At 41.9% G+C, this 22943-nt stretch overlaps 1 protein-coding gene, 1 long non-coding RNA gene, 1 other non-coding gene and 1 gene segment (V, D, J or C); 2 read left to right on the top strand and 2 right to left on the bottom strand.

Moving 5' to 3' along the window:
- Positions 1–22943, bottom strand: part of LOC115277666 — an 869742-nt gene that overhangs the window by 206674 nt on the left and 640125 nt on the right. The window contains 2 exon segments of the V gene segment in view: positions 8432–8738; positions 8855–8964. Of these exon segments, the coding sequence occupies positions 8432–8738; positions 8855–8900 (353 nt within the window).
- The window catches only part of LOC115277665 (immunoglobulin lambda-1 light chain-like), a 653789-nt gene that overhangs the window by 180522 nt on the left and 450324 nt on the right, over positions 1–22943 (bottom strand). The gene's annotated exons all lie outside the window — the stretch shown is intronic.
- LOC115277686 lies at positions 1650–22842 on the top strand. The gene is made up of 3 exons (XR_003902477.1): positions 1650–1933; positions 15193–15316; positions 22581–22842. It is a non-coding gene; the product is annotated as an uncharacterized LOC115277686 (long non-coding RNA).
- LOC115278596 lies at positions 15493–15683 on the top strand. Its single transcript, XR_003902999.1, has one exon. It is a non-coding gene; the product is annotated as a U2 spliceosomal RNA (small nuclear RNA).

Genomic DNA, 22943 nt, shown 5'->3' with positions numbered 1-22943 from the left:
TACATGACACACATGTTCTATTTGATACTGTATTCTCTGGACAATGCTAAGAAATGCAACTTAGCTATAACTCCTTGTTGTAACACAGTACTATTTTAATGGTTTACTCTGGATTTAAGTCCTCAGCTTCTCACTGACCAAAGGATGTCTCAGGCCACAATACCATTCATATTGTAAGATAAGGATGTCATAACATGGTCTCATCTCCCTTATAATTTCTGCTTTCATTGTCATGTTTTATTTGTACATCCATTATATATCACACATACTGCTATAGTTTTTCTTTAAACACTTAACTATCTTTTCTAAATATTAATCACTAAACTTATTTTTATATTTACCCATGGAGTTATGATATCTGGTGCTTTTATTTTTTTAATGTTTTATTTATTTATGAGAGAGAGCAAGAGACAGAGTGGGAGCAGAGAAGGAACAGAGAGTGAGGAAGACAAAGAATCTGAAGCAAGGCTCCAGACTCTGAGCTGTCAGCACAGAGCCTGATGTGGGGCTCTGACTCAGGAACCATGAGTTCATGAGCTGAGCCAAAATTGGAGGCTAAACCAACTGAGCCACACAGGTGTCCCTATTGGGTGCTTTTTCTATCTTTGTGTATATTCCTCTTTCCTTCTGTCACCCTTTCCTTCTGTCCAAGAGGTGTCCTTTACTGTTGCTTGTGCTGAGAGTCTATGGGTGATCAGTTATGAGAGGTCTGAAGTTTGAGAAAGCTTTAGTTTGTCTTCCCTATTCAATGAGATTTTCCCTGGGTAAAAGCCGAAGTTGACACGTATTTTCTATTAGGATTGTGAAGACATTGCTCACCTGTTCTCTTGCTTACATGGCTGTAATGAGCAACGTGCTCCCACCATGAAGCTGATACCTCTATAGGCAACAATTCTCCTCTCTGGCTGTGAGAGTGTCTGCATCACTCGTTTGTAACAATTTCATCACGATGTGTGCTGTGTGTCTTTCATGTCCCCTGTGTCCAAGCTTTCCTTAGACTCTTGAATATACTCATTTATGGATTTCACCAAATTTGAAAATTTTTTGTAGATTATTTCCTCCCATGTGTTTTATTAACCAAAAGTTTCTTTCTGTTCTCTCCCTCTGTTCCTCCCCTATGCACTCTCTGGGTGGCCTGAAGTTGTCCTACAAGCACTGAGCTTATATTCATTCTATTAGGTGTTTTCTTCTGTGTTTTGTTTCGAATAGTTTTAATTGCTTGACATCAAACTCACTCTTCTCTTCTTTTGCAGATTCCTATCTGCTGTCAATCTATTCAGTGTATTTTTAAATTTCAAAAGATTTCATTATGAAAGTTTTAAAGGAGCTGGTCTTTGAAAAATGTCTTCCATATCTGCTCCTCAACACTTGGGCATTCCTTCACCCACTGTAACGGAGGAAATCTAGTTCTAATAACTGTGTACAAATCCCCAGCTGATTCACACTGTGCAGAGTCTGCCTGGTGAGTGGTAAGGAAAAGGGACAGACTCCAGACCTCAGATTTGGTGACCTGGAACAGACCTACTGATTGCTTTGTGCACAGCCCCTCCTGGGGCTGGAGGAGACTATGACACAGATGGGTTTGTGTCTCACTTCCCCATCTTCCTGTGTCACTGTGAGCATCACTACTGCTGTCATAGGACTGACAGTAATAGTCTGCCTCATCCTCAGCCTGGGCCCCAGTGATGGTCAGAGTGGCTTCGTTTCCCGAGTTGGAGCCAGAGAATCTGTCAGGAATCCCTGTGGGCCGCTCACTATCCTCATAAATGACCAGCATGGGGGCTTGGCCTGGCTTCTGTTGGTACCAGTGTGCATAACTACCCTCCAGTCCAGAACAGGTGATTGTAGCCATCTGTCCCAGGGACACTGTCACTGAGGGCAGCTGAGTCAGCCCACTGGAGACCACGGAGACTGAAAAGACAAAAGAGGACAGGTTAGTATGAGGTCCAGGGGCTAATTCCCCAGTGCCCGATTCTGTGGCTGTGTCAGGGCTGAGTCAGTGTTTGGCACAAACTCAGCTCAGGTCTTTCAGGCCTGAGAGTGTGGACAGGGTCCCAAGGGCAGCACCTGAGCAGAGAGTGAGGAAGGGGAGCAGGAGAGGGGTCCAGGCCATGGTAGAGATGCGCAGAGCTCTGCCTTCTTAGACCCACATCACTGTTGGGCTCCACTTAGCCTCTCTTATTCCCTTCCAGATGCTTGGGTCAGTGATTCTTAGTAGTTATGCAAATTTCCTCCCCTTCTGGGACTCCTAATGGTTACCCCATTGTGAGATCAGAACATATGACTTAGGATGTAGATGGGAACCTTCAGCTTATGCCACAGCTGTGAGGTGAGAAAGCTATTCTTAGCCTCCAAGGTCTGGAATCAGTCACCTTCCTGGGATCTGACCACATGATGACTGTGTCAAACAACCCTCTTTGGGGTCTGTCCTTGGCTCCCTCTATGATCTTTTAGGAGCTTGGCCATGGGGCTGGCCTGGACCCTCTGAAAGATACAGACAACATTTGATTCAGGGACAGGAGGTCTTAAATGTTCATTGTTCCTCCTTCCCTTTTGGTCTTTAATTTAATTTAATTTTTTTTTTATACAGAGAGAGACAGAGCATGAGAGGGGGAGGGGCAGAGAGAGAAGGAGACACAGAACCGAAAGCAGGCTCCAGGCCCTGAGCTAGCTGTCAGCACAGAGCCTGACGCGGGGCTCGAACCCACGAATGTGAGATCTGACCTGAGCCGAAATCGGAGGCTTAACCGACTGAGCCACCCAGGCGCCCCTGGTCTTTAATTTTAAAATTAACTGAATATACTTTTGTGATTTCATATTATCTCTGTTATTAGCTATAACTATTATTTAAAAGGTTTTATTTTAATAATTGCCGTAGCATCTAAGGTACATCTAACTTATCAAAGCCTACCTTCTAGTGACAGTATGCCACTTCACAGATAGTACAAGAACATTTTAATATGTTCTTCTTCCTCCCAAATCTCTGTACTAACATGTTCATATATTTTGCTTTAATGTACATCATAAACCATGGCATTGTTATTTGTTTTTGTTTAACTAGTGAATTGTCTTTTAGAGACTATAACATAATAAAATGTTTCTATATTTATCTATGTAGCTACCATATCTGATGCTTTTCATTTCTTTTTGTCAATTCTCAAAATTATGTGGTTCACTTTCCTTCTGTCTGAGGGGTGTCCTTTGACCATTCTTGTACTGAAAGTCTGCTGGTGATCAGTTCTGTAAGTTTTTGAATGTCTGAGAAAGGTTTACTTGGCTTTCCTCAATGACAGAGATTTTCAGTAAGTAAGAGTTCAAAGAGGACAGGCTTTGTTCTGATTTGTTGTTTACTTTTCTAATATATGGCAACACTGTGTTGCATCACTTCTAATGAGAAATCTGCTCTTATCACTCTACCTATCTCTGTGTGGCATGTGTCTCTGCTCTTTGGATGTTTTGATAATTGTCTCTTATCACTGGTTCAAGCAGCTGTGTTATGTGTATGTATTTGTGTGTGTGTTTCATATTTCACATACATGAGCTTGGTGACCTTCTTAAACCTATGGGCTTAAAGTTTTCACCAAATTTGAAAGATTTTCAGCCAATATTTCTTCAAATATTTTCTCTTTCCATTTCCTCCCTCCAAATCTCTCCTGCACCAAGAACTCAAAGTACATTCCTATTAGTCTCCTTGAAGTGGTTGTTTAACATACTAATGCTTCTGCTCTTCTGTCTTCAACGTTTTTTCCTCTGTAGTTTCACCTCTGTCTATATTCTTAATTACTATATCACTTGTTCACTAATCATTTCTTTTGTAGTGTTTAATATGCTGTCAATCCAGCAAGAATGACTTTTGCCAGACACTGTGGTTTTAATTCCTAGAAGTTTGATTTGGTTATTTTTTTATTATGTTTTCCATGTCTCTGCTTGGCATATTCAATCAGTCCTCACCTTTCATGTACAAATGGTATATAGTTATAAAAATGTATTTTGCATCCTCAACTGTAAATTCTATCATCAGTGGAATTTCAGGGTCAATTTGAATTATTTCTCTCTCTCTGTCTCTCTCTCCCTTGGTTTATTTTGATACATACTTTCGTATTTCCTCTTTGGAAAGTTTGATAGAATGCTAGCCTTTGTGAATGTTTCTTTGCATAGTGCATAATATCTTTGTATTTCTATTTTTGACATTTCTTCTACCTTCAGTAAAGTTAATGGAAACAGTCTGACCCCTTTTCAACTTCCTTTCACACTGCTTTAGGTGTAACCAGAGCAGCAATTTTTAAAAAATAGTTTATTGTAAAATTGCTTTCCATATAACACCGAGTGCTCTTCCCCACAAGTGCCCTCCTCCATTACCACCACCTCTCTTCCCCCTATTCCTCCCCCTTTAACCCTGGGTTCATTTTTAGTATTCAGTAGTCTCTCAGGTTTTGTATCCCTCTCTTTCCCCAACTTTCTTTCCCCCTTCCCCTCCCATGGTCTTCCATTAGGTTTCGCCCCTTAGACCGAAAAAGACAGAGCAGCATTTAGTGTTATGCTAGTTTCCCCAGTACTGAAGCAACGTTTTTCTGACTAGTTAACCTGGTGTCCCCAATTCAGGGATGTTTCCACTATTACAGATGGGAACAAGGACTTTTTTGATTGTGTTGTCTAAGTGCACTGCCAATGTTTCTCTGATGTCTGGGTTATTCTTTTATTGATCTCAGTAAGTTTCTTCCCATGCATGTGGTCTGGAATGCTGAAGAATATCTGCAGATTTCCAGAGTGTTCTTTCTGTGCAGATCTTCACTGCTCTTCCCTACAACCCCCCACCTTTTTTTTTTAATTTTGGGCTCTCCAGAAGCATGGCCAATCTGATGGACAATCCCGTGCAGATGGGTTTTGGAGTGATGCCCTAAAATGTAAATGGCGAGACTGGGAATGTAATTACAATTGAGGGCTTAGCTGGGAGGCCTTGCAAGTCATTCTTTATTGAGCCAGAGACTTGGGATCTTGGCTCCAGGCAGTTATTGGATCTGAACCATTATCTGAGATGCAGCATAGTCTTGCAGGAGACAGTCCCCCAGAATAGCAATTCCCAATGAGGGCCCAGATGTGGACTGCTTGGGATTCCCAGTAGGTGTGAGTGGGCAGTGGGTGGGTCATCCATGAGAAGGCCTTGGTAGATACCAATGTCTGCTACCAGACTGTTTGCTCTATTCAGAACTCAAGGCTCCATAATATCTAGGGCTTCAGGAAGTCAGATGAGCTGGGGATTTGGGAGGATTAATCTAGGAAAATTGGGCTGATGCACATCCATGGCCAATTACTACTAGGTGCATGTCTCCCTCTGTCTGTTCTACTCAGGTCCTTTTTCCCAAACTTAGGGATAGACAGGAAAACAGCCTGGCCCTACCAGCCCTAAATGAACTCCTGATCCACCTTGTACATAGCTGGCCTGGAGGGCAGAGTGGGGAGGGAAGTCTTAGGACTTGAGCCACACCTGCTCACTGCTGTTCATAATTCTCCTGGGACTAAAGGAAAATGTAACACAGAAGCATAAGGGGTTTGTGTCTCATTTCCCCATCTGCCTGTGTCACTGTGAGCATCACCACTGCTGTCATATGCTTGACAGTAATAGTCAGCCTTGTTGTCAGCTGGGGCCTCACTGATGGTCAGAGTTGTTGCATCCCCTGAATTGGGGCCAGAAAATCAATGAGGGATCCCTGAGAGTGGGGGTCATCACCATATATGACCAGTGCAGGGCCCTGGCTTGGTTTCTGCTGATACCAGCTAGAATAACGTCTTTCAAAGATGTCTTCCTGGCAGGTAATACTGGCTGTCTGTTCCAAGGCTAGGAACACCACAGATGGCTGAGTCAGTTCAGAAGCTGCCAAAGAACATGAAAGAGAGGAGAGTGCATCTGATGATGAAGGTCTTATTTTCAGAAAGCATATACCCTGAAGCACATCCTCTGTTCTGAGCTGGAAGTCAAGGTCAGGCTGATCCCTGGTATCTTTGGGGGCTGAGCTGCAGGGAGAGGCACCTGTGCAGAGAATGAGGAGGGGGAGCAGAAGAGGAGTTCAGGCCATGGTGGAGATGCCCCAGGCTCTACCTCTGAATCCATAGCTGGGAATGGGTCATCAGTGCCTCTCTTATCCTCAGGAAGGGGCTGTACTCATGCAAATCTACTTCCTTCTTTGTGGTCTTCTTGAATGGCTCCCTGTTGAACAGAGAACAGCTGCTGCTTAATAGATTCCTAACACCAAGTCTTGTACTCAAGTTCCCCAGAACTCTCTCAGGTTCAGTGTGAAAGCACTGACCACCTCCTTCTGGCACATGCACATACATTTCAGCCTTTGTCTGGGGCTCCCTCTCTGGACTTGTCAAGAACACCTCAGTCATCCATTGTAGTGAGGAGTTCATCCATGGTGGTAGGGCTTGGACTGAATGAAACCAAGGCTTGTAGAGACATTGGTCATGCTGTTGAGTAAGAGGCCAGAATTCCATCATCAGACACAGTGAATTGGTCATGCAGCTTTGAGGCAATTTTCTGTTTGTTTGTCTGTCTCATGTGTTAGAAAAACATGTAGGAGAAAATCATCAGTATCCGGGGCCAGGCAAGAATTTTTTGATGCCATTATTTGTAAAAGAAAAGTTTAATAAATTGAATCTTATAAAAATTAAAATATTCCACTGCAAAATTTTCTAAAGATGATGAAATAAACAATAGAAAATATTTGCAACCTATATATACAACAAATAGTGTATAGAGTATATAAATAACTATCAAAACTAAATATTAAAAAAAACTATTTTGAGTTTATTTTTGTGACTGGTATAAGAAAGTGGTCTAATTTCATTTTTCTACATGTTGCTGTCCATCTCTCCCAATACCACCTGTTGAAGAGACTGTCTTTTTTCCATTGGATACTCTTCCTGTTTTGTCAAAGATTAATTGGCTATACATTTGTGGGTCCAATTCTGGGTTCTCTATTCTACTCCATTGGTCTATGTGTTTGTTTTTGTGCCAGTACCGTACTGTCTTGATGATAACAGCTTTGTAGTAGAGGCTAGAGTCTGGGATTGTGATGCCTCCTGGTTTGGTTTTCTTCTACAGTCCACATGCTCTAGGGCAGGGGCTCATTGATTTCAGGAGAGGGAAGATTCTACCTATCACAGAGTCTCTAATCATATTTTCCCCTATTCAGGTTCCTTGTATGAAGGATAAAAAAGGAAGAGACATTGGAAAAATTCACTTTCCTTTATTCTCATTCCCTCAGCTATGTCTTCAGATCTTTTCTTGGGTGCCATTACTTCAGTCACTGACATGCAGAAGAATAGCTCACCAAGGAGGCTCATGTTGACTAGGGCAAGGTGGAAAGGAGTGAAAAATGTCTTATATTTCAATTCTTAAATGTGATTTATCCATACAGTAGGATATATTTTGGCAGTAAAAGGAACTAAATACTAGTACATGCTACAACATGGATGTAACTTGAAAATATTATTCTTAGTGAAAGAAGTCATTCTCAAAAGATACCATTTGTGCAACTCCATTTCTATGAAAAGTCCAGACTAAGCAAACCTATGGAGACAAAATGTAGATGATCGATTGCTAGGAGTTGGGTGAATTGGTGGGAAGTGGGAGATGAATACCAATAGCTATAGAATTTCTTCTGAGGACAATTGAAATGTGATGGTGGTGATGTTCTCACAATTTGGAAAATAAACTCAAGGCCATTTTTTTCTAATTTTATGTTTTTATTTTTATTATTTTTTTAATAGTTTATTGTCAAATTGGTTTCCATATAACACCCAGTGCTTCTCCTCACAAGTGCCCCCCACCATGACCATCACCCCCCTCCCTCCCTCTCCCCCTTCAAGGCCATTTTTTTTATCTCTGGGTTATGGGCCTAGCACGCTTCCGCTGCGCCACTCTGCTCGGCTCGGAAAACGCAAGTCAAGGCCATTTTTTTAAATAGGTGAGTTTTATGATATCTAAATATAACTCAATGAAACCACTAACACTAAAAAGGGCAGGTTGGAAACTGGGTTTCCAACTGGTTCTAAGAAAATGACAATTCTGGAAAACTGATTCCAATCCAGGCTGCTCTGGTATGTGAAATGGAGCCATTTAAAGTGAGGATTCCCTGGGAACTGCAGAAAGTGCACTGCATAGGCTTCTCTTGGTTGGAAGTTCCAACCTTTGCAGAGTTAGAAAGAGTCACTTTCCAGGACCACATCACAAAAGCAAATAGGCTCTGTCATTTCCCAGACAACTTGGCAGAGTGTGTTTCATTTTACTTTATCTTGCAAAGAAAGAGGAGCAGTTAGAACTGAATTCTCAAGATCATGCTGCATGAAGCCCCTCTGCACTGGGAGGGACAGAGCCTGTGAGTATAGGGAAGGTTTTTGTCTCACTTCCCCATAAACTTAAACCACTGTGTAACTGTAACTACCAGCATATGAGGAACAGTAATAATCAGCGTCATCTTCATTCTGGAGCCCAGAGATGGTCAACGAGGCTGTGTTGCCAGACTTGGAGCCAGAGAAGCGACCAGGGATCCCTGAGGGCCGGGTATTTACGTTATAAATCAGGAGTTTGGGGGATGTGCCTTCAAGCTGTTGGTACCAGGAGACATAATTATATTTCCCAATGTCATTGCTGGTGCCAGTGCAGGAGAGGGTGACTGTGCTTCCTGGATTCCCAGACACAGAGGGAGGCTGATTCAGGGAAGACTGGGCCCAGGAACCTAAAAAGAAGAAGAACATATTCTAGTAAGTTCAGTGCTGGGGGCCCAGATAAGTCTGAGGAGCAGACAAAGGATCAGCCCAGATGTCCCTGTGGTCCCTTCCATGGAGGCCTCACCTATGTTCTGAGTGAGGAGAGTGAAGAGGACCAGAGCCCAGGCCATGGCAGAGATACCCCAAGAGCACAGCCTTCTGAGATCCCAACCCTGTGCCTGGCTCCCCAAGACCTCTCTTATCCCTTCTCCCCTGTCTCGGGGGAAGGAGGGGCGTTCATGCAAATCTGCTTCCTGCACCTGCCTCTCTTCACTGACTCTCACCTGACCCTTTATTCTACATACTTTTCCATCCCTGGGCAGCAGAGCTTAGCTGTCCAGATTTGAAAATGCTTTGACATTGATTTTCTGAATCATGACAGAGTGAACCCATGCCAGAGACTGGAAATTCAACCCAGATTTTGATGGCTTTTACATTCCAACTGGGGAAGTCTTGGTAGGGATGGAAAAGAATCTGGACCCCTTTGCTGTGTGTGAGGAGGGTAAGAAGAGCACTCCAGGTTGGTTGAGATTAGAAGAGTTTGAAGTTAGATAATCTTAGAGATTAGAGGAGATTCAGTTACTCCTCTTCCCAGGAGGAGCACTGGCAGAGCTGGGGATTTTGTTCTCAAGTCCATCCTGGTACCCCTCAGTTTCTTGGTTTTTCAAGCATCACTCTCTGACCTGCTCTGCAATGGTTTGAAGTTAGGAGATGTTTACTGGCACTTCCAGAAAAGGAATTATTGGGACACAACAGATATTAGACACTCCTTCCCTCATGTACCACTTAGCAGTATTTCCAGAAGCCACTATTAGGACTGAACAACAAAAATTGCCCTTCCCAAATTCAGGCCCTCACTGCCCCCAGGTGGCCTCAGATGAGAAGTGCCAAGCACCAAGAGAGGCACTGAGAGAAAACAAGAAACTCCAGGTTTTCTCCTTCTCCTGCCCTTTCTCCAAGCCCTCCAAGGCCCCCTGACCCCTTCTGATGCAATTTAAGATGCTTTCCTTTTGTCCTTTACTTCCTTCCCATGAAATATGGCCCTGGAAAAATCAAGTGGCCCAGATTCTCCCTCCCAGATTAATCTTGCTTATCCCAGGAAGGCCATGTCACAGAGATAAATGTATGTGAGGTGGATGTCTATTCAGAGGTGAGGAAGAATCATATCTTAAGTGAATACAACCCCAGTAGTTATGAGGTTGAGAACAGAAGGGCTATTAGAAAATGATGGAACTCTCAAAATGGTTAGAAAACAAGAATAATGCGTGAAAGAGAATTGAATCAGGATGGAAAAATACCTCATTGAAATTAAGAGAAAGAGCCTAGTGCTTGAGCCTCCAGGAACTTCAGTCAAGATTAGCCTCAGGGGTCCAGCTCCATGGACTTCTCACCAGGGCAAATCCATGTGGCACAGGGGACCTAGCATGTTCTGTCTTGCCTTTTTGTGCACGATTGGTGACCTGACCTCAGAGCGGTGTGCCTTGCTGTGGCAAAATCTCTTCCTCCACAGAGAGAGGTTGATCTAGTGTGTTGTCTTAGAAGGAGGTGGGTTTAGAGAAAAACGGATCAGGGCTGATGGATCCTTTCAGGAGTTCCATGGAATAGAGATGCTCTGGTGACACTCTTTTCATGTCACCACTCATACCATATGACAGGTGTTTCCAAGAGCTTCAGAACAATATGGGGCTGGCTGAGAGCATGGAATTATCAGCATTGTGGCCTCAGGAAAAGGAAGAAAGAAAAGTGTGGTTGGGCAAAGAGTAGCTTGGAATCTGAGACTATTGTTTGTATGTTTTAAAGATTCAAGTACCATGTTATTTAGATATTTGTCTAGGTAATGATATGTACGTTTGAGATAATAATAACATGGTAAATGGATGATGACCTTATCATAAATCAGTTAGGGAAGAGAGACCTAATTCCTGTCCTCAACAGCCTATTGTTTTAATAACAGTAATAATGTACACCTCATTGGATTTTTGTTCTTTCCTGCTGCTCCAGGGTTGCCAGATTTAGCAACTACAAATATATAACAAATTTGAATTTCAGATAAACAACTAATAACTTTAAAATATAAATATGTTGTGTTAAACAATGAATAGTTTATTTTAGCATAAGGGTGTCCCAGACATTTCATGGGAGATATTTCTACTACAAAAAGTATTCATCATTTATCTGAAGTTCAGATTTAACTGGCATTCTATATTTTATCTGGTAGCCTCATCAGTCAGTCCCCTGCACAGTTGCCAAGTATTTCTGGAAGCCCCCAGCTTGTCAGACATGTCTACTTAGCATTGGGCACAAGTAGGAACCCCATAACTAATGTGTTAGGTATCAAAGAGGAAGGGGAACTTTCATTAGAGTGAGTTCCTGTGACTGAAGGCAAGGATTAGCTCTGATGCTGATAATGCCCCCTACAGTTCCAAGAATAAGGGTAGCAGCTGCCCATGGATGGGGAACCAGGGGTTTTAGATCTTCCCTGAACTTTCTAGCCTGACACGAAGTAGCTACACAGGTGATATCCTTGAAATATATGTACCCTGGCTAGCATAGGCTAAAAAGGATATGTTAGCTATTTCCCAGAAGTGCCCATATTTCCACAGATAAATATTGCTTTGAGATGCCAAATAGAGTGTTGTGTCACCAGACTGGAAAGCAGACCTGAGCGTGATGTTTTGTTCTTATGAGACCCATATTTACATTTACAACACATTTGTGAATGAAAATTAAGCAGGTAGTAAAATTAAGAAACATACCTGCTTCTAGTTAGAAAAAAAATGATAGCTACATTTATATTATGTAAGAATAAAGGGAATGATCATTGAGAATGAAACATTTGAGTCTTTGTAACAGTATTGTATGGGGCACTTATAATGCTTATATTGACAAACCAGCATGTACTGATTTCATTTAATTGAAATGACTTGATGAGCACCTGGGTGGCTCAGTCTGTTGAGGATCCAACTCGATTTCAGCTCAGGTCATGATCCCAGGGTTGTAGGATCATGCCGCATGTCAAGCTTGGCATTGAGGGTGGAGCCTGCTTCAGTTTCTCTCTCTCTCCCTCTGCCCCTCTCCCCAGCTTATGCCCTCTCTCTCTCTCTCTTTCTCTAAAATTAAAAAAAATTTTTGATGATTTGATCATTCTTGTGGAATAAAGGGTCATAAAAATTGTTATAGAGATCCTATGTAATAAACATTTGTAAAGCTGCTGTTGCCGCTGTACCAGTATTAAAACGTGTTCTACCTTATATCTTTTACAGGTTTTATATTGTATCCATTTGAGAATCCTATAGGTGCTATGGTTTCATTAAACTGTTGCTAATTATATACTTTTCAAAGTTTAATTTTTAAACTGAATAACAACCAGACAATATGAACACCAAGATACATCTGGCTATGTTTTTAAATAAAGAGCAATAAATAAAAAAAAAAAGAAAGAAAGAAACTACTTTTATAGCCCAGTAGTGTGAATCCTTATCTCTTGGGATTAGTACAGAGAGACTTCCTGTGGAAGACTCCAGGTAACCAGATGCTTCCTGCAAGAAACCAAACACTAACCTTCATGAGGAGCTTCCTGGCATCTGTTCCATCAGGGACCCTGATTATAAAGGGGTAAAGGGCTCATGTAAAATTCTTCTGGAGTACTGTGCCCATGCAATTACACATGACAGAAATAATAAGCTTGACTGCCACAAAAGAAGGCAAAATTGGCCCTTGCACACAATATGATGTATTGAATGCAGAAATTCAAATACTAATCTCAGCCATGAATATCCTCATATGGACATCCAGAAATAATATTTAATCTGGGGACCCTGTGACCCTCTTCGGTTGACACAAAAAATTAACCATTTCAGTGACAATCCTTCCTGATTCTGCACCTGAGAATGAGGTTGTTGCAAGGACATGGCACTTCCAGTGTTAAAACTTGGAAAATTCTGGTGACATAGGAAGAGTTGGTCACAGTCCAGGTTTTCTGATGCCTAAGCCTAACTCCATTCAGTTGTTCAAACAATTCATAGATATACTTATTAATTATTAAATTTATTATTTTCTGTTACATAATTAGCAATTCATTGTAACTAGAACTCCAACTAGACATTGGGTTGGCTCATCAGGAAAAACAGATGCTTTGGCCTTCCTGAGGAAAGAGGGACACACCCATCAAATATTTCTCTGTGGATGAGAAGGAGCCATTTTAGAGAGATATCCATGTTAACAGGAACACATTTTTTTCATTTCTTTGTTGCTGAGTTGAAAAAAAGAAGAGTCCCATTCTGGGACCAGTGGACAAAGGCAGAGAGGAAGCCTTCATTATATTCAAGGCAAACACCAGAAGGAGTGTTGCCTTTGGATGTTATGGTGATGGAGGGGAGCTGCTCAGAGAGAATTGATCTCAAAGCCATGTTGCATGAAGCACATACACACACACACCCTCCACCGCACAGGTTGGGAAAGCAGCTTCAGAGCAAAGTCTGAGCCTGAGAGCAAAGGTCAGGTCTCACTCCTCCATAAAGCTGGACCACTGTGGAAAGTGCCACTACCAGACATGAACATCAGTGACAATCAGCCTCCTCCATAGTCTGGAGTCCAGAGATGGTCAGACAGGCTGTAATGCCAGACTTGGAGCCATAAAAGTGATCAGGGATTCCTGAAGGCCAAGTATTAGTACAGTAAATCAGGAATTTGGGGGCCATTCTGGGCACTTGGTACCAGGAGATTTCAATATAATTCCCAGTGTCACTGCCGCTTCCACCATAGATATGGTAATAGTCTGTCCCAGAGTCCTGAACACTGAGGGAGGCTGGTTGAGCCAGGGAAGACCAGGCCCAGGGACATGAAAAGAAGGGCACACTCTGCTAATTTCAGTGCTGAGACCTCAAAGAAACTGTGTAAAGAAGGCAAATGATCAGGCCAATGTCCCTATGGTCCCTTCCATGGAGGCCTCACCTGTGCCCTGAGTGAGGAAGGTGAGAAGGACCAGAGTCAAAACCATGCTGGAGATGTCCAAAAAAGCACTGCCCTCTGAGATCCTAACCTTGGGCCTGGCTTCCCCAGACCTCCCTTCCCACTGCCCTTGTCTCAGAGGAGAAAGGAGTTTCCATGCCAATGTGATTCCTACACCTTCCTCTTCTCACTCCCTCTGATCTGACCCTTCATTCTAGGTACTTCTGCATCCAGGACAGCAAAACTTAGCTGAAGGATTAAAGCACTTTGGCATGGATTTTCTAGAATAGAGCTCATGTTATTGCCCAGGAAGTGGAACCACTCTTGGCATGTCCCTTATCCTAATGTAGGAGGTTCCTTAGTGTTGACAAATAATTCCAGTACTTACACTTTATTCTGTGTGGGCCAAAGGTGGGACAAGTTCCTGAAGGGCTGAAATTAGGAGAGATTCACTCTTTCCTTTGTAGGAACCAAAGACAGAACTGGGGGTTATTTTTTACATCCCCTACCTCCTTCCTCCTGTCCTCAGTAGGATGGGTCCTCATGCATCTGTCTGTCCCCTTCCTCACAAGGTTCTGATCATGAAGCCTGGGGGTGTGTGTTGACCTTTCAAACAAAGGACTTACTGAGTTACAATAGACCTGGGTCACCCCTCAGATGTTGTGCCCTTTTAACAGGATTCAGGAGGTATCAGCTTTGGGATTCCATACATGTCAGGGTAAACCACACCATGATCTTCTCCAAATCCAGGCCCTTGCTACACAAATGGTGCATCCAAAGCCCCAGGAAAGGCAGCAGAGTAAGGGCTGGAAATCTCTGCTCAGTCAATATTGAGAATGACCTAAAGAAAAACAGTAGAGTTTTCCACAGTTTGTGGATCTGGTAGAAGGGACTGGAGTCAGGATTGCTCTAAAGGGCCCAGTCCCAGGGACCTCTCATCCAAGTGCTTCCTCTATTATATGAGACACAAAATGTTCTTGTCTTAATCTTCTTTATACAGAGTCTAACGTATCTTAGAGCTGTGCACTTTCCTGAGGTAAAGTGTTCCATCCACAGAGAGATGTTTGATCCACTGTGTTTCCTATTTGAGAGGATTTATAGGGGAAATTCCAATCATGGCTGACTGGTCCCTGCCAGATGGGAAATATCCCCTCAAGAACAGACTAGGAATTCTATGCCTTGTGGATGTTCTGAAGAAAGTCCTTTAATACCACTATTCACACCTCTATGACACATATTTCTAAGAGCACAAAGGAGATGACATCCTGGCCAACATTAGATTAGCTTCCTGGTGGTTTCAGACATTGGGGAAGAAGGATAAGATGACATGACAGTTTTGGTTTTTGGCCCAATCACAATCATTCCTGTGTGCTTTAAATTTGCATGTACTATACTTTTGGGCATAACTTAGATAATAATATTTATTATTTTATTTGATAACAATGTGGTTACAAGTTGGCTTTTTTTTTCCAGAAATCAATCAGCTGGGCATCTGAGATTGGGTTAGTAGCCCAGAAGATTAGATTCTTGTCTCTTGAGCTTACTGTGGAGAGGCCTCCTGAGAACATTCTAGCTCTCCAGGCACTTCCAGCAGGAGGTAAACCTGGATCTTTACAAAAAGCAGGCTCCTTATGTTTTGTATTCTGTTAGTACCAGCAACATATTCAGCTCCTCCTCCCAAACGAGGAGTCACTGTTTCATTTAAAATTCTTCTGGAATTTTGTGTCCACACAATAACACATGATGTTCAAACAATAAAAATGACAGTCATCCATCGCTTCTCAGCCTTTTGGCTAAGATCAAGTGTAGTATCTGTTTTTATCAGTTTAATATCTGATACATCTTTTATCCGAGGACAATATATTAAATGGATTTTTGGAATTAGGAGATGGAATAGGAACTTGCTCCGTCCACTCCACGCATTGACCTGGTATTGCAGTACTTCCAGGAAGGGTGCACCCCCTTGGGGGGATGATCATGGTTTAAAAAAAGTTTATTGGCTTTTCTTTCAGTACGTTTATTTGCTTTCAGTTTCCTATTTCTGTCATATATATGATCTGTTCTCTTTTTTGAGGTTAAGATTTCTAGCACATTGTTCAAGGGGACGCTTAGTATTTTTCTGATAAGGTTTTAAGGTGTTTTATGGTTCTGTACGTTAGCATTTTTTAATGTTCAGTACTGTGTTTCTTCCCGGGTATTGTATTCCTTATTTTATTCTTGTTTTCGGTGGGTTTTTTTTTTTTTGTCCCACTACAGTTTTTATTTACGGTTTTGGAAAAACTCTTTAGCTTAATACTGAGAGCAAAGCAGAGCCTGACTGGAAAACCAAAGAAAAGACGGGGACAGAATCTGAAAAAAGCTCCAAGCTTTGAGCTGTCACCCTGGAGCCCCACCCACGTAGGACTCAAACCCACTAGGGTGCTCCACACACACAAAAAAATGACAGTCATCCAAAGGTGACAAAATGGCAACATATACACAATATCATGAAGTTCCAGTAAGAACAAGGCAAATAAGTTTTAAAATATACATAAATCTATACCTAGCATCTTATTTTGCAAGACAAATTGAAGAGGATAATTTCTTACACAATAACAATTTTAAAAGTAGCAAAAACAGAAAAGGAAAAGAAATGAAGCCATGGAAAATGACTGGCCCTTATTATAGATATGCTATGTCCCAATAATGATGATTGCCCAGAGGTGCTGAGTCTCTGCACTGTACAGAAAGACAATGGTGGAGATTTAGATCTTTGGGACAGCTACAATTCAAACCATCGCTATCAAAAGTGAGCTCTCTTCACTTGAAACTAATATGTCTTTTTTTATTCTTTTTATTTTTATTTTATTTTATTTTTAATAGCTTATTATCAAATTGGTTTTCATATAACACCCAGTGCTTCTCCCCACAAGTGCCCCCCACCATGGCCAATGGTTACATGAAATTTTAAAATAGCAAATAATCTCTCATCTTTTCATAGAAATATTTACATTTAAATGTATATTCCTTCACTATTTGAGAATACCCCAGAGGCTGTTTTTACAGCTTGAGACTACATACTGAAGACACTAAGGGGCACGGTAGCCCCAGATAAGTCCTACTGAAGCCATCCTGTTCACATAATACAGAAGCTCAGGATTGCCTTGCAATGTTCCTTATTATTAACATACTAACTGCTTTCTCAGAAGGAAATTGTGGTGTCATCCTAAAAGAAGAGATACTAGAATAGGCATTGATGCCTCTTGCCCTCCTATGCTCATGTAGATACTTTGTAAAGATCCCATTGATATAATTACACTCTAGAAGCAATCTTATATCAGATACCACAGAGAATAATCAGATAGTGCCCCCCAGCATACTACAGGTTTTCCCCACAAGAACACACATCCTACAGGCAGGTACAGTCTTTGAACAGCCTTCCACAAATATGAGGGATTGGCTCAGGTCTTTATCCTGTGTTTTCAAAATCAGATATACCTTCTACTGTGATGAGAACCAGATGTTTAGTGGCCAATATATGGCACATTTTCAACCTAAAAGACTAAAGCATGGAGGTATTGACCATTTTGCAAGGTGGGGAGGGGGGGAGGAAGTAACTGGAAAATGATTTGGAAAAATAAGTAAAAGAGATAACATAAGGAGAGAGACTGAATTCTCAGATAAGCTGTCCACACATTCTGATTTGCCCCAGAGTGAGGACATTACTGGGATATGGTGGTTTCACAACTAAAACTAGGAAGGTTCTGGCAAACTGGGAGGAATTTGGGTTTTCTGTGGTCTAAACGAGGTTTAATTAATGAGTAAAGAATCCTTGGACACATATTTTTGTATGAGTATTTAGTGATTTGTTTAAACTGGGATTCCAGGTTGGCCTTAGGCTGGTTCTTTATGAAGATCAGATAAAAGGGGGTTCCCTGGAGAATGGAGACAAGCCTGCTCTTCCCCAGTGGAAAATGGAGCCATGTTGGAAAGAGCTCACCCTGTCAGGGAGATGGGGCTAGCTCCAGGATAGTGATTTATTGGTCTGAGAAGAGGGGAGTTTCCACATACCATAGAGTCTCAATGCCACATCCCCCTGCTCAGATGAACTTCCCTGGATATGGAGTCAAAGATGAAGGGGCACTGGAAAAACAACAAATTTCTTTTGTCCTTATTCCTTAATCTATGCTTTGAGCTTTACACTAAGTTGCTGTTTTCTTAAATACTGACCTGTAGAACAATAACTCACCAAGGTGGGTCATGTTGGCTAGAGTATGGAAGACATTGAGTTGAATAAGACAAGGTCATTTCTGAATAAATGATACAAAACTGGACTAACTCAAGTGAGAGACTGTCATTTATAGCAAGGATTTCCCTGAGAACTGTGGAAATTATACAGGGTACAGGTCTCTTTGTCCCTCTATTCTTGCCACTGAAGAATAGGAATATGTCAAGGAGCATACGGAGACTGTCATTTACTCAGACAATTCACCAGGAAACTTGTTCCATTTTATTACATTGTCAGAGGGAGAGGAGCTGAGAGAGAAGTGAATTCTCAAGGCAATATTGCATGAAGCACCCTCTGCATATGGGAAAGACTGAGGAAGCATCTTCAAGGCAATGAGGGAACCACTGCACACAGGGAAGGTTTTCGTCTCACTTCCCCCATAAACTTGGACCACTGTGTAAATGCCACTGGTTCTAGGACTCTGATCCTGTGCCTGGATCCCTCATACCTCTATTATGTTTTCATCCTGCCTCAGAGGAGGGGGTGGCCTTTATGCAAATATGCTTCCTGCACCTGCCTCTCCTTGCCCCTCAGATCTGACCCTTCAATCTACATACTTCTGCATCATTGGGCAGCAGAGCTTAGCTGAAAAGACTCAAATACTTTGGCATGTATTTACTGAAGGTGAGGAACTTGAATGTTTTTGCCTGATTTGTCCAGAAGATAATGATGTCCTGTTGCCCTCATGGCCATGTGCTCCTGGACCTTGTGTGTTTTTGCTGTAATATGACTATGTCTCTGGAACTATCCCAGGCCTGGGGCCCTTGCTTTGTGCTCTCTGCTGGGTATCTTTTGAAGATCTCTATACTGTTAGAAAAGTGTCACTGCTGCCTCTGCCACCAGTGGAAACATCTGCTGTGAGTGGGTGCTCGGTGGTGAACTCCCCCCGGCAGAAGGCTTGTCACCATCCCTCCCCTACTTGTTTGCACTGATGTATGTGAAACATTGAAACCCACCATCTTATCAGTCTCTCCAGTCACCTACTCATGTGCCACATGGAGGGTCACGTGCACAGGTGTGAGCGAACCTCTTGAAGGAAAAAGGAGCACTGGCCAGGACATTCTCCATATTCTGCTCATGAACATGTGACTTGCCCCTCTTCGGCCTAAGATCTCAGCCTGAGAAATGAAGAATAAAGCTACACTGCCCCTGGTACATGATATAGTGAGAAGTGAGTCAGAATAGGGAAATATAAGTTTGATAATGGGACATTTCTATGTTCCCAGGGGGTCATTTGTTATAAGCTTTATATTATCCAGGCTCATTCCATTTTATCTTTGATTTATTTGTTAGGCGATAAACACATGTTCTTTCCTCTCACTCAGCTTTGCTCCTCTTCACTCTGCCCACTGATCACCATAAAACCAACCACTGTGATCCTGGAACACTGAAGAAACAGTGCCATTTTAGGAATATGTCTTCCTATTTTTTTCTTTTGAAAGTTAAAAAAAATTTTTTTAACTTTCCCTTTTTTCTAATGCCTGTTTCAGACAGATAAAATTTCCCAGATTGGAAGTACTATTATCAGGCTCAAGTCTCATTTAGGACATAGTAAGACACCATGATTCTTCCAATGAATGCTGCTTTGAGCCTGAAAAGAATGCATAAGGAGCTATTTGAGTCTCTAGAAAAAAAATCCTACTAGGCAGATTGGGAATGATATTGACATTGTAAGTAACATACAACCAATGCTATTTTTCTTTCCAAGCCCTGCAGCCTCTCCTCGAGGTAGCTGGGAGCCAGCACCAATCACCAGCTTCAAACAGAAAGAGATCCAGGAACACACCATTGTTCTGGCTTGACATATGAGAAAGATGACTTCTAAAGCTTAGAGCAAGAGTAGTTATCCTCTTTTTCTTTTCTTTTGAAGTTTATTCTCCTCCTTTTCTATGGTTCTGCCCACGGAAATACTTCCATAGTGAGAGAGATAATCGTGGTGGCTTTTGGAACTTACTTTTCTCATTTTAGGATTTTGCCCAAAAGACAATCATCTCTATCCTTGTGTGACTTGTCTCAGATATCAGCACTTTCAAAGGAAGTACATAGCAGAGAGGAGCCACGTCCCAAGTTTCTGTCCAGAAGATGAAAAGGAAGGGGCGCCTGGGTGGCTCAGTCGGTTAAGCCTCCGGCTTCGGCTCAGGGCAGATCTCACGTTCGTGGGTTCGAGCCCCGCATCAGGCTCTGTGCTGACAGCCAGCTCAGAGCCTGGAGCCTGCTTCCAGTTCTGTGTCTCCTTCTCTCTCTGCCCCTCCGCCTCTCATGCTCTGTCTCTCTCTGTATCAAAAATAAATAAAACATTTAAAAAAATTTAGAAAAGGAAGATCCAGGGTTTGGGAGATACTGGGGAGGGAGAAAGAGTGATTAGGGAGAAGCCTGGGAAAGCAACAATGCCAACTGTTTGAGTTCTGGGACCATCTCTGAGCTGCAATTGTAAAGTGTCTGGTAGAAGGAGGATGGAAAGACGTGGGGAACAGAACCGAGGAAGTGACTTCTGCTGACATCCCAGATATGACCTGTGAAGATCGCTGTGTAGCTTCCACTTAGGACAAATGTAAGTACCAGGGCAAAGTGTTTAGAAATGGAATTAAAACAGAAAACCCATTCCGCAGAAGATTGTTTGAAACTAGCAGCCTGCACACAACTGGACGAAGTATCTGCCAAAATAAACAAACAGATAAACGAAACCGAACCACAACGACAATAGCAACAACAACGACTTCACCTGGGGTTTAAACCAGAGTCACAGTTCCATAAAACAACATCGGATAGACTCAGGCTAGGCGCCAAAATTACCCACTATAGGAATGAAGAGGGAAATCGCAGCTGGCATGAAAAAGAGATTTAGAGATGCTTAGCCTGCTACAAGAGATATCTTGGAATTCTCTCACAAATACTTTAAGACGGCTACTTAAAAACTGACACACAAAAAAGAAATTTTCTGAAAAATTAGTGGAGAGATAGCATATCTCAACCAACAAATAAAAGACAATGCACCAATAAAAGCTACTGTATATAGAATTGACTACATTTTGGAAAACAAAAGACTAGTGACTTCAAAGTCATAGCAAAGAAAAATGTACCGTCTAAAATACAAAGAGAAGGGGCACCTGGGTGGCTCAGGGTCTGACTTCGGCTCAGGTCATGATCTCATGGTTCAGGAGTTCGAGCCCCATATTGGGCTTTGTGCTGACAGCTCAGAACCTGGAACCTGCTTTGGATTCTGTGTCTTCCTCTCTCTCTGTTCCTCCCTTGCTCCTATTCTCTCTCTCTCCCTCCCTCTCTCTGTCTCGCTCTCTCTCTCTCTCTCTCTCTCTCTCAGAAATAAAGATTTAAAAGCATTTAAAATATAAAGAAATAACAATTTAAAGCTCAGAATTTATCAGTGAACTGTGGAGCCTCTTCAAATGACCCAACATGAGGGACACAGAGAAATAGAATGAAACTTGTAGTAGATTCAGTCGCTGAACAAATCCCAAGGACAATTAATATGAAGAAAACCACTGTAAAGCGTGTTTTACCTGATTCTTGATTGTGTGGACCTCTTTCCACATACCTCTTTGACTTCAGTGACTGTTCTCTTATTAGTAAAATATAAACCAAGGAATTTTCTTCCCTGATGATATTTAATTGGTTATGAGTTTGGTAGTTATGGGGGATGAGGAAAGCAAAAATGAGAATGAGTGGAAATTGTTACATAAGCAGGTAAATCTCCAGATCCCCTTTCCCTACTGTACTGAGACTAATAGATGATGTTCTACCAGCTCCTGGCCTAATCAGATTTATCTCAGCAGAGCATAAAATGCATCTCTCAAGGTCATAATAACCCATAGAGTTGGCACTGTGCTATTACTATGAGAACCTGGGTGTTATATGAATGTTGAAGCCTGTGACCACCTCCCTCAGATGATCATCCCCCTTCCGGATTGTCTCTTTTCCTCAAGAAACTAAAAAGCTCATCCATGAGAAAACTGACATCAGGAAGGGACTGACAGCACTGATAGCAGCTTGAAATGCTTGTGTGTCTCTGGCCTGGATTCTTTTTAGTATTTTCCATCTGAACTAGGCTTGTCTTCACATGACAAAGCATCAATGTCATGATCAGCCCTCCCAGCGAAGTGTTCGGGGACACATCCCAGAGAAAATGCTGAGCCAGGCAGCAGAGAACATGGGGTCTTAATTCTGATAATATTTCTGCTAGATACTTAGGCTCTCTTAAGATTTATGTTTCCTGGGCTCTCACCTAATTGACACGTTGTTCTTTACTTTCTCAGCTAGCTTGTTGCTTTCTACTCAGTTTTAAATTCACAAAATTTGGGAGATGCATTGCTAGGTGCAAACAATGTATAGAAGATACAAGGGATGAGTAATGCCAAACTCAGGATCTTCAGACACCAGTTAATTGTAGATTGGATACATGGTTTTTTTTTTTTTAAAGATATCAATGCTTGAGTGGCAATGTGGTTTTCATTTATTATTCTAACTAAAGCCATAAATATTTATTTTATGCAGTCTTTTATGTTGATAAGCTGCATAATAAACGAATTTGGAAAACAATCTCAAATAAACATGAGCACTTTTCCTTTTCTTTACATAGAACAGACTGAGAACAAATATAGAAGAGAAAATTGCTATGAGCAACTAGAAGAAAACAGAGAAAGAACTGTTCTTGTGGGGATTTTGCTGTTGGTGGAATCAAAGCCACACAAAATCCTTGAGAAAGAAACTGGAAAAGAAAAAAATCCAGTACAGGAAAAAGTCCCTCGCTTGCTGTTCTGATGAGGCCAAAATCCATGACCTCCCTGCTAACTCACCCCAGCATGTTGAGTGTATACCAATAAGGCAGGTAAAAAAGGAAAGATGAGCTTCAAGGTGTACTTTTTGGAGGCTCCAAGATGAGACAAGATTATTTCCTTGCTATCTCCCAAGTAATTCCCTAAAGATGTATAAATGTAAATAC

The sequence above is a fragment of the Suricata suricatta genome, chromosome 14 (assembly GCF_006229205.1).
Source record: "Suricata suricatta isolate VVHF042 chromosome 14, meerkat_22Aug2017_6uvM2_HiC, whole genome shotgun sequence".
In the NCBI taxonomy this organism is placed as follows: Eukaryota; Metazoa; Chordata; class Mammalia; order Carnivora; family Herpestidae; genus Suricata; species Suricata suricatta.
This window is presented reverse-complemented; position numbering and strand designations above follow the sequence as displayed.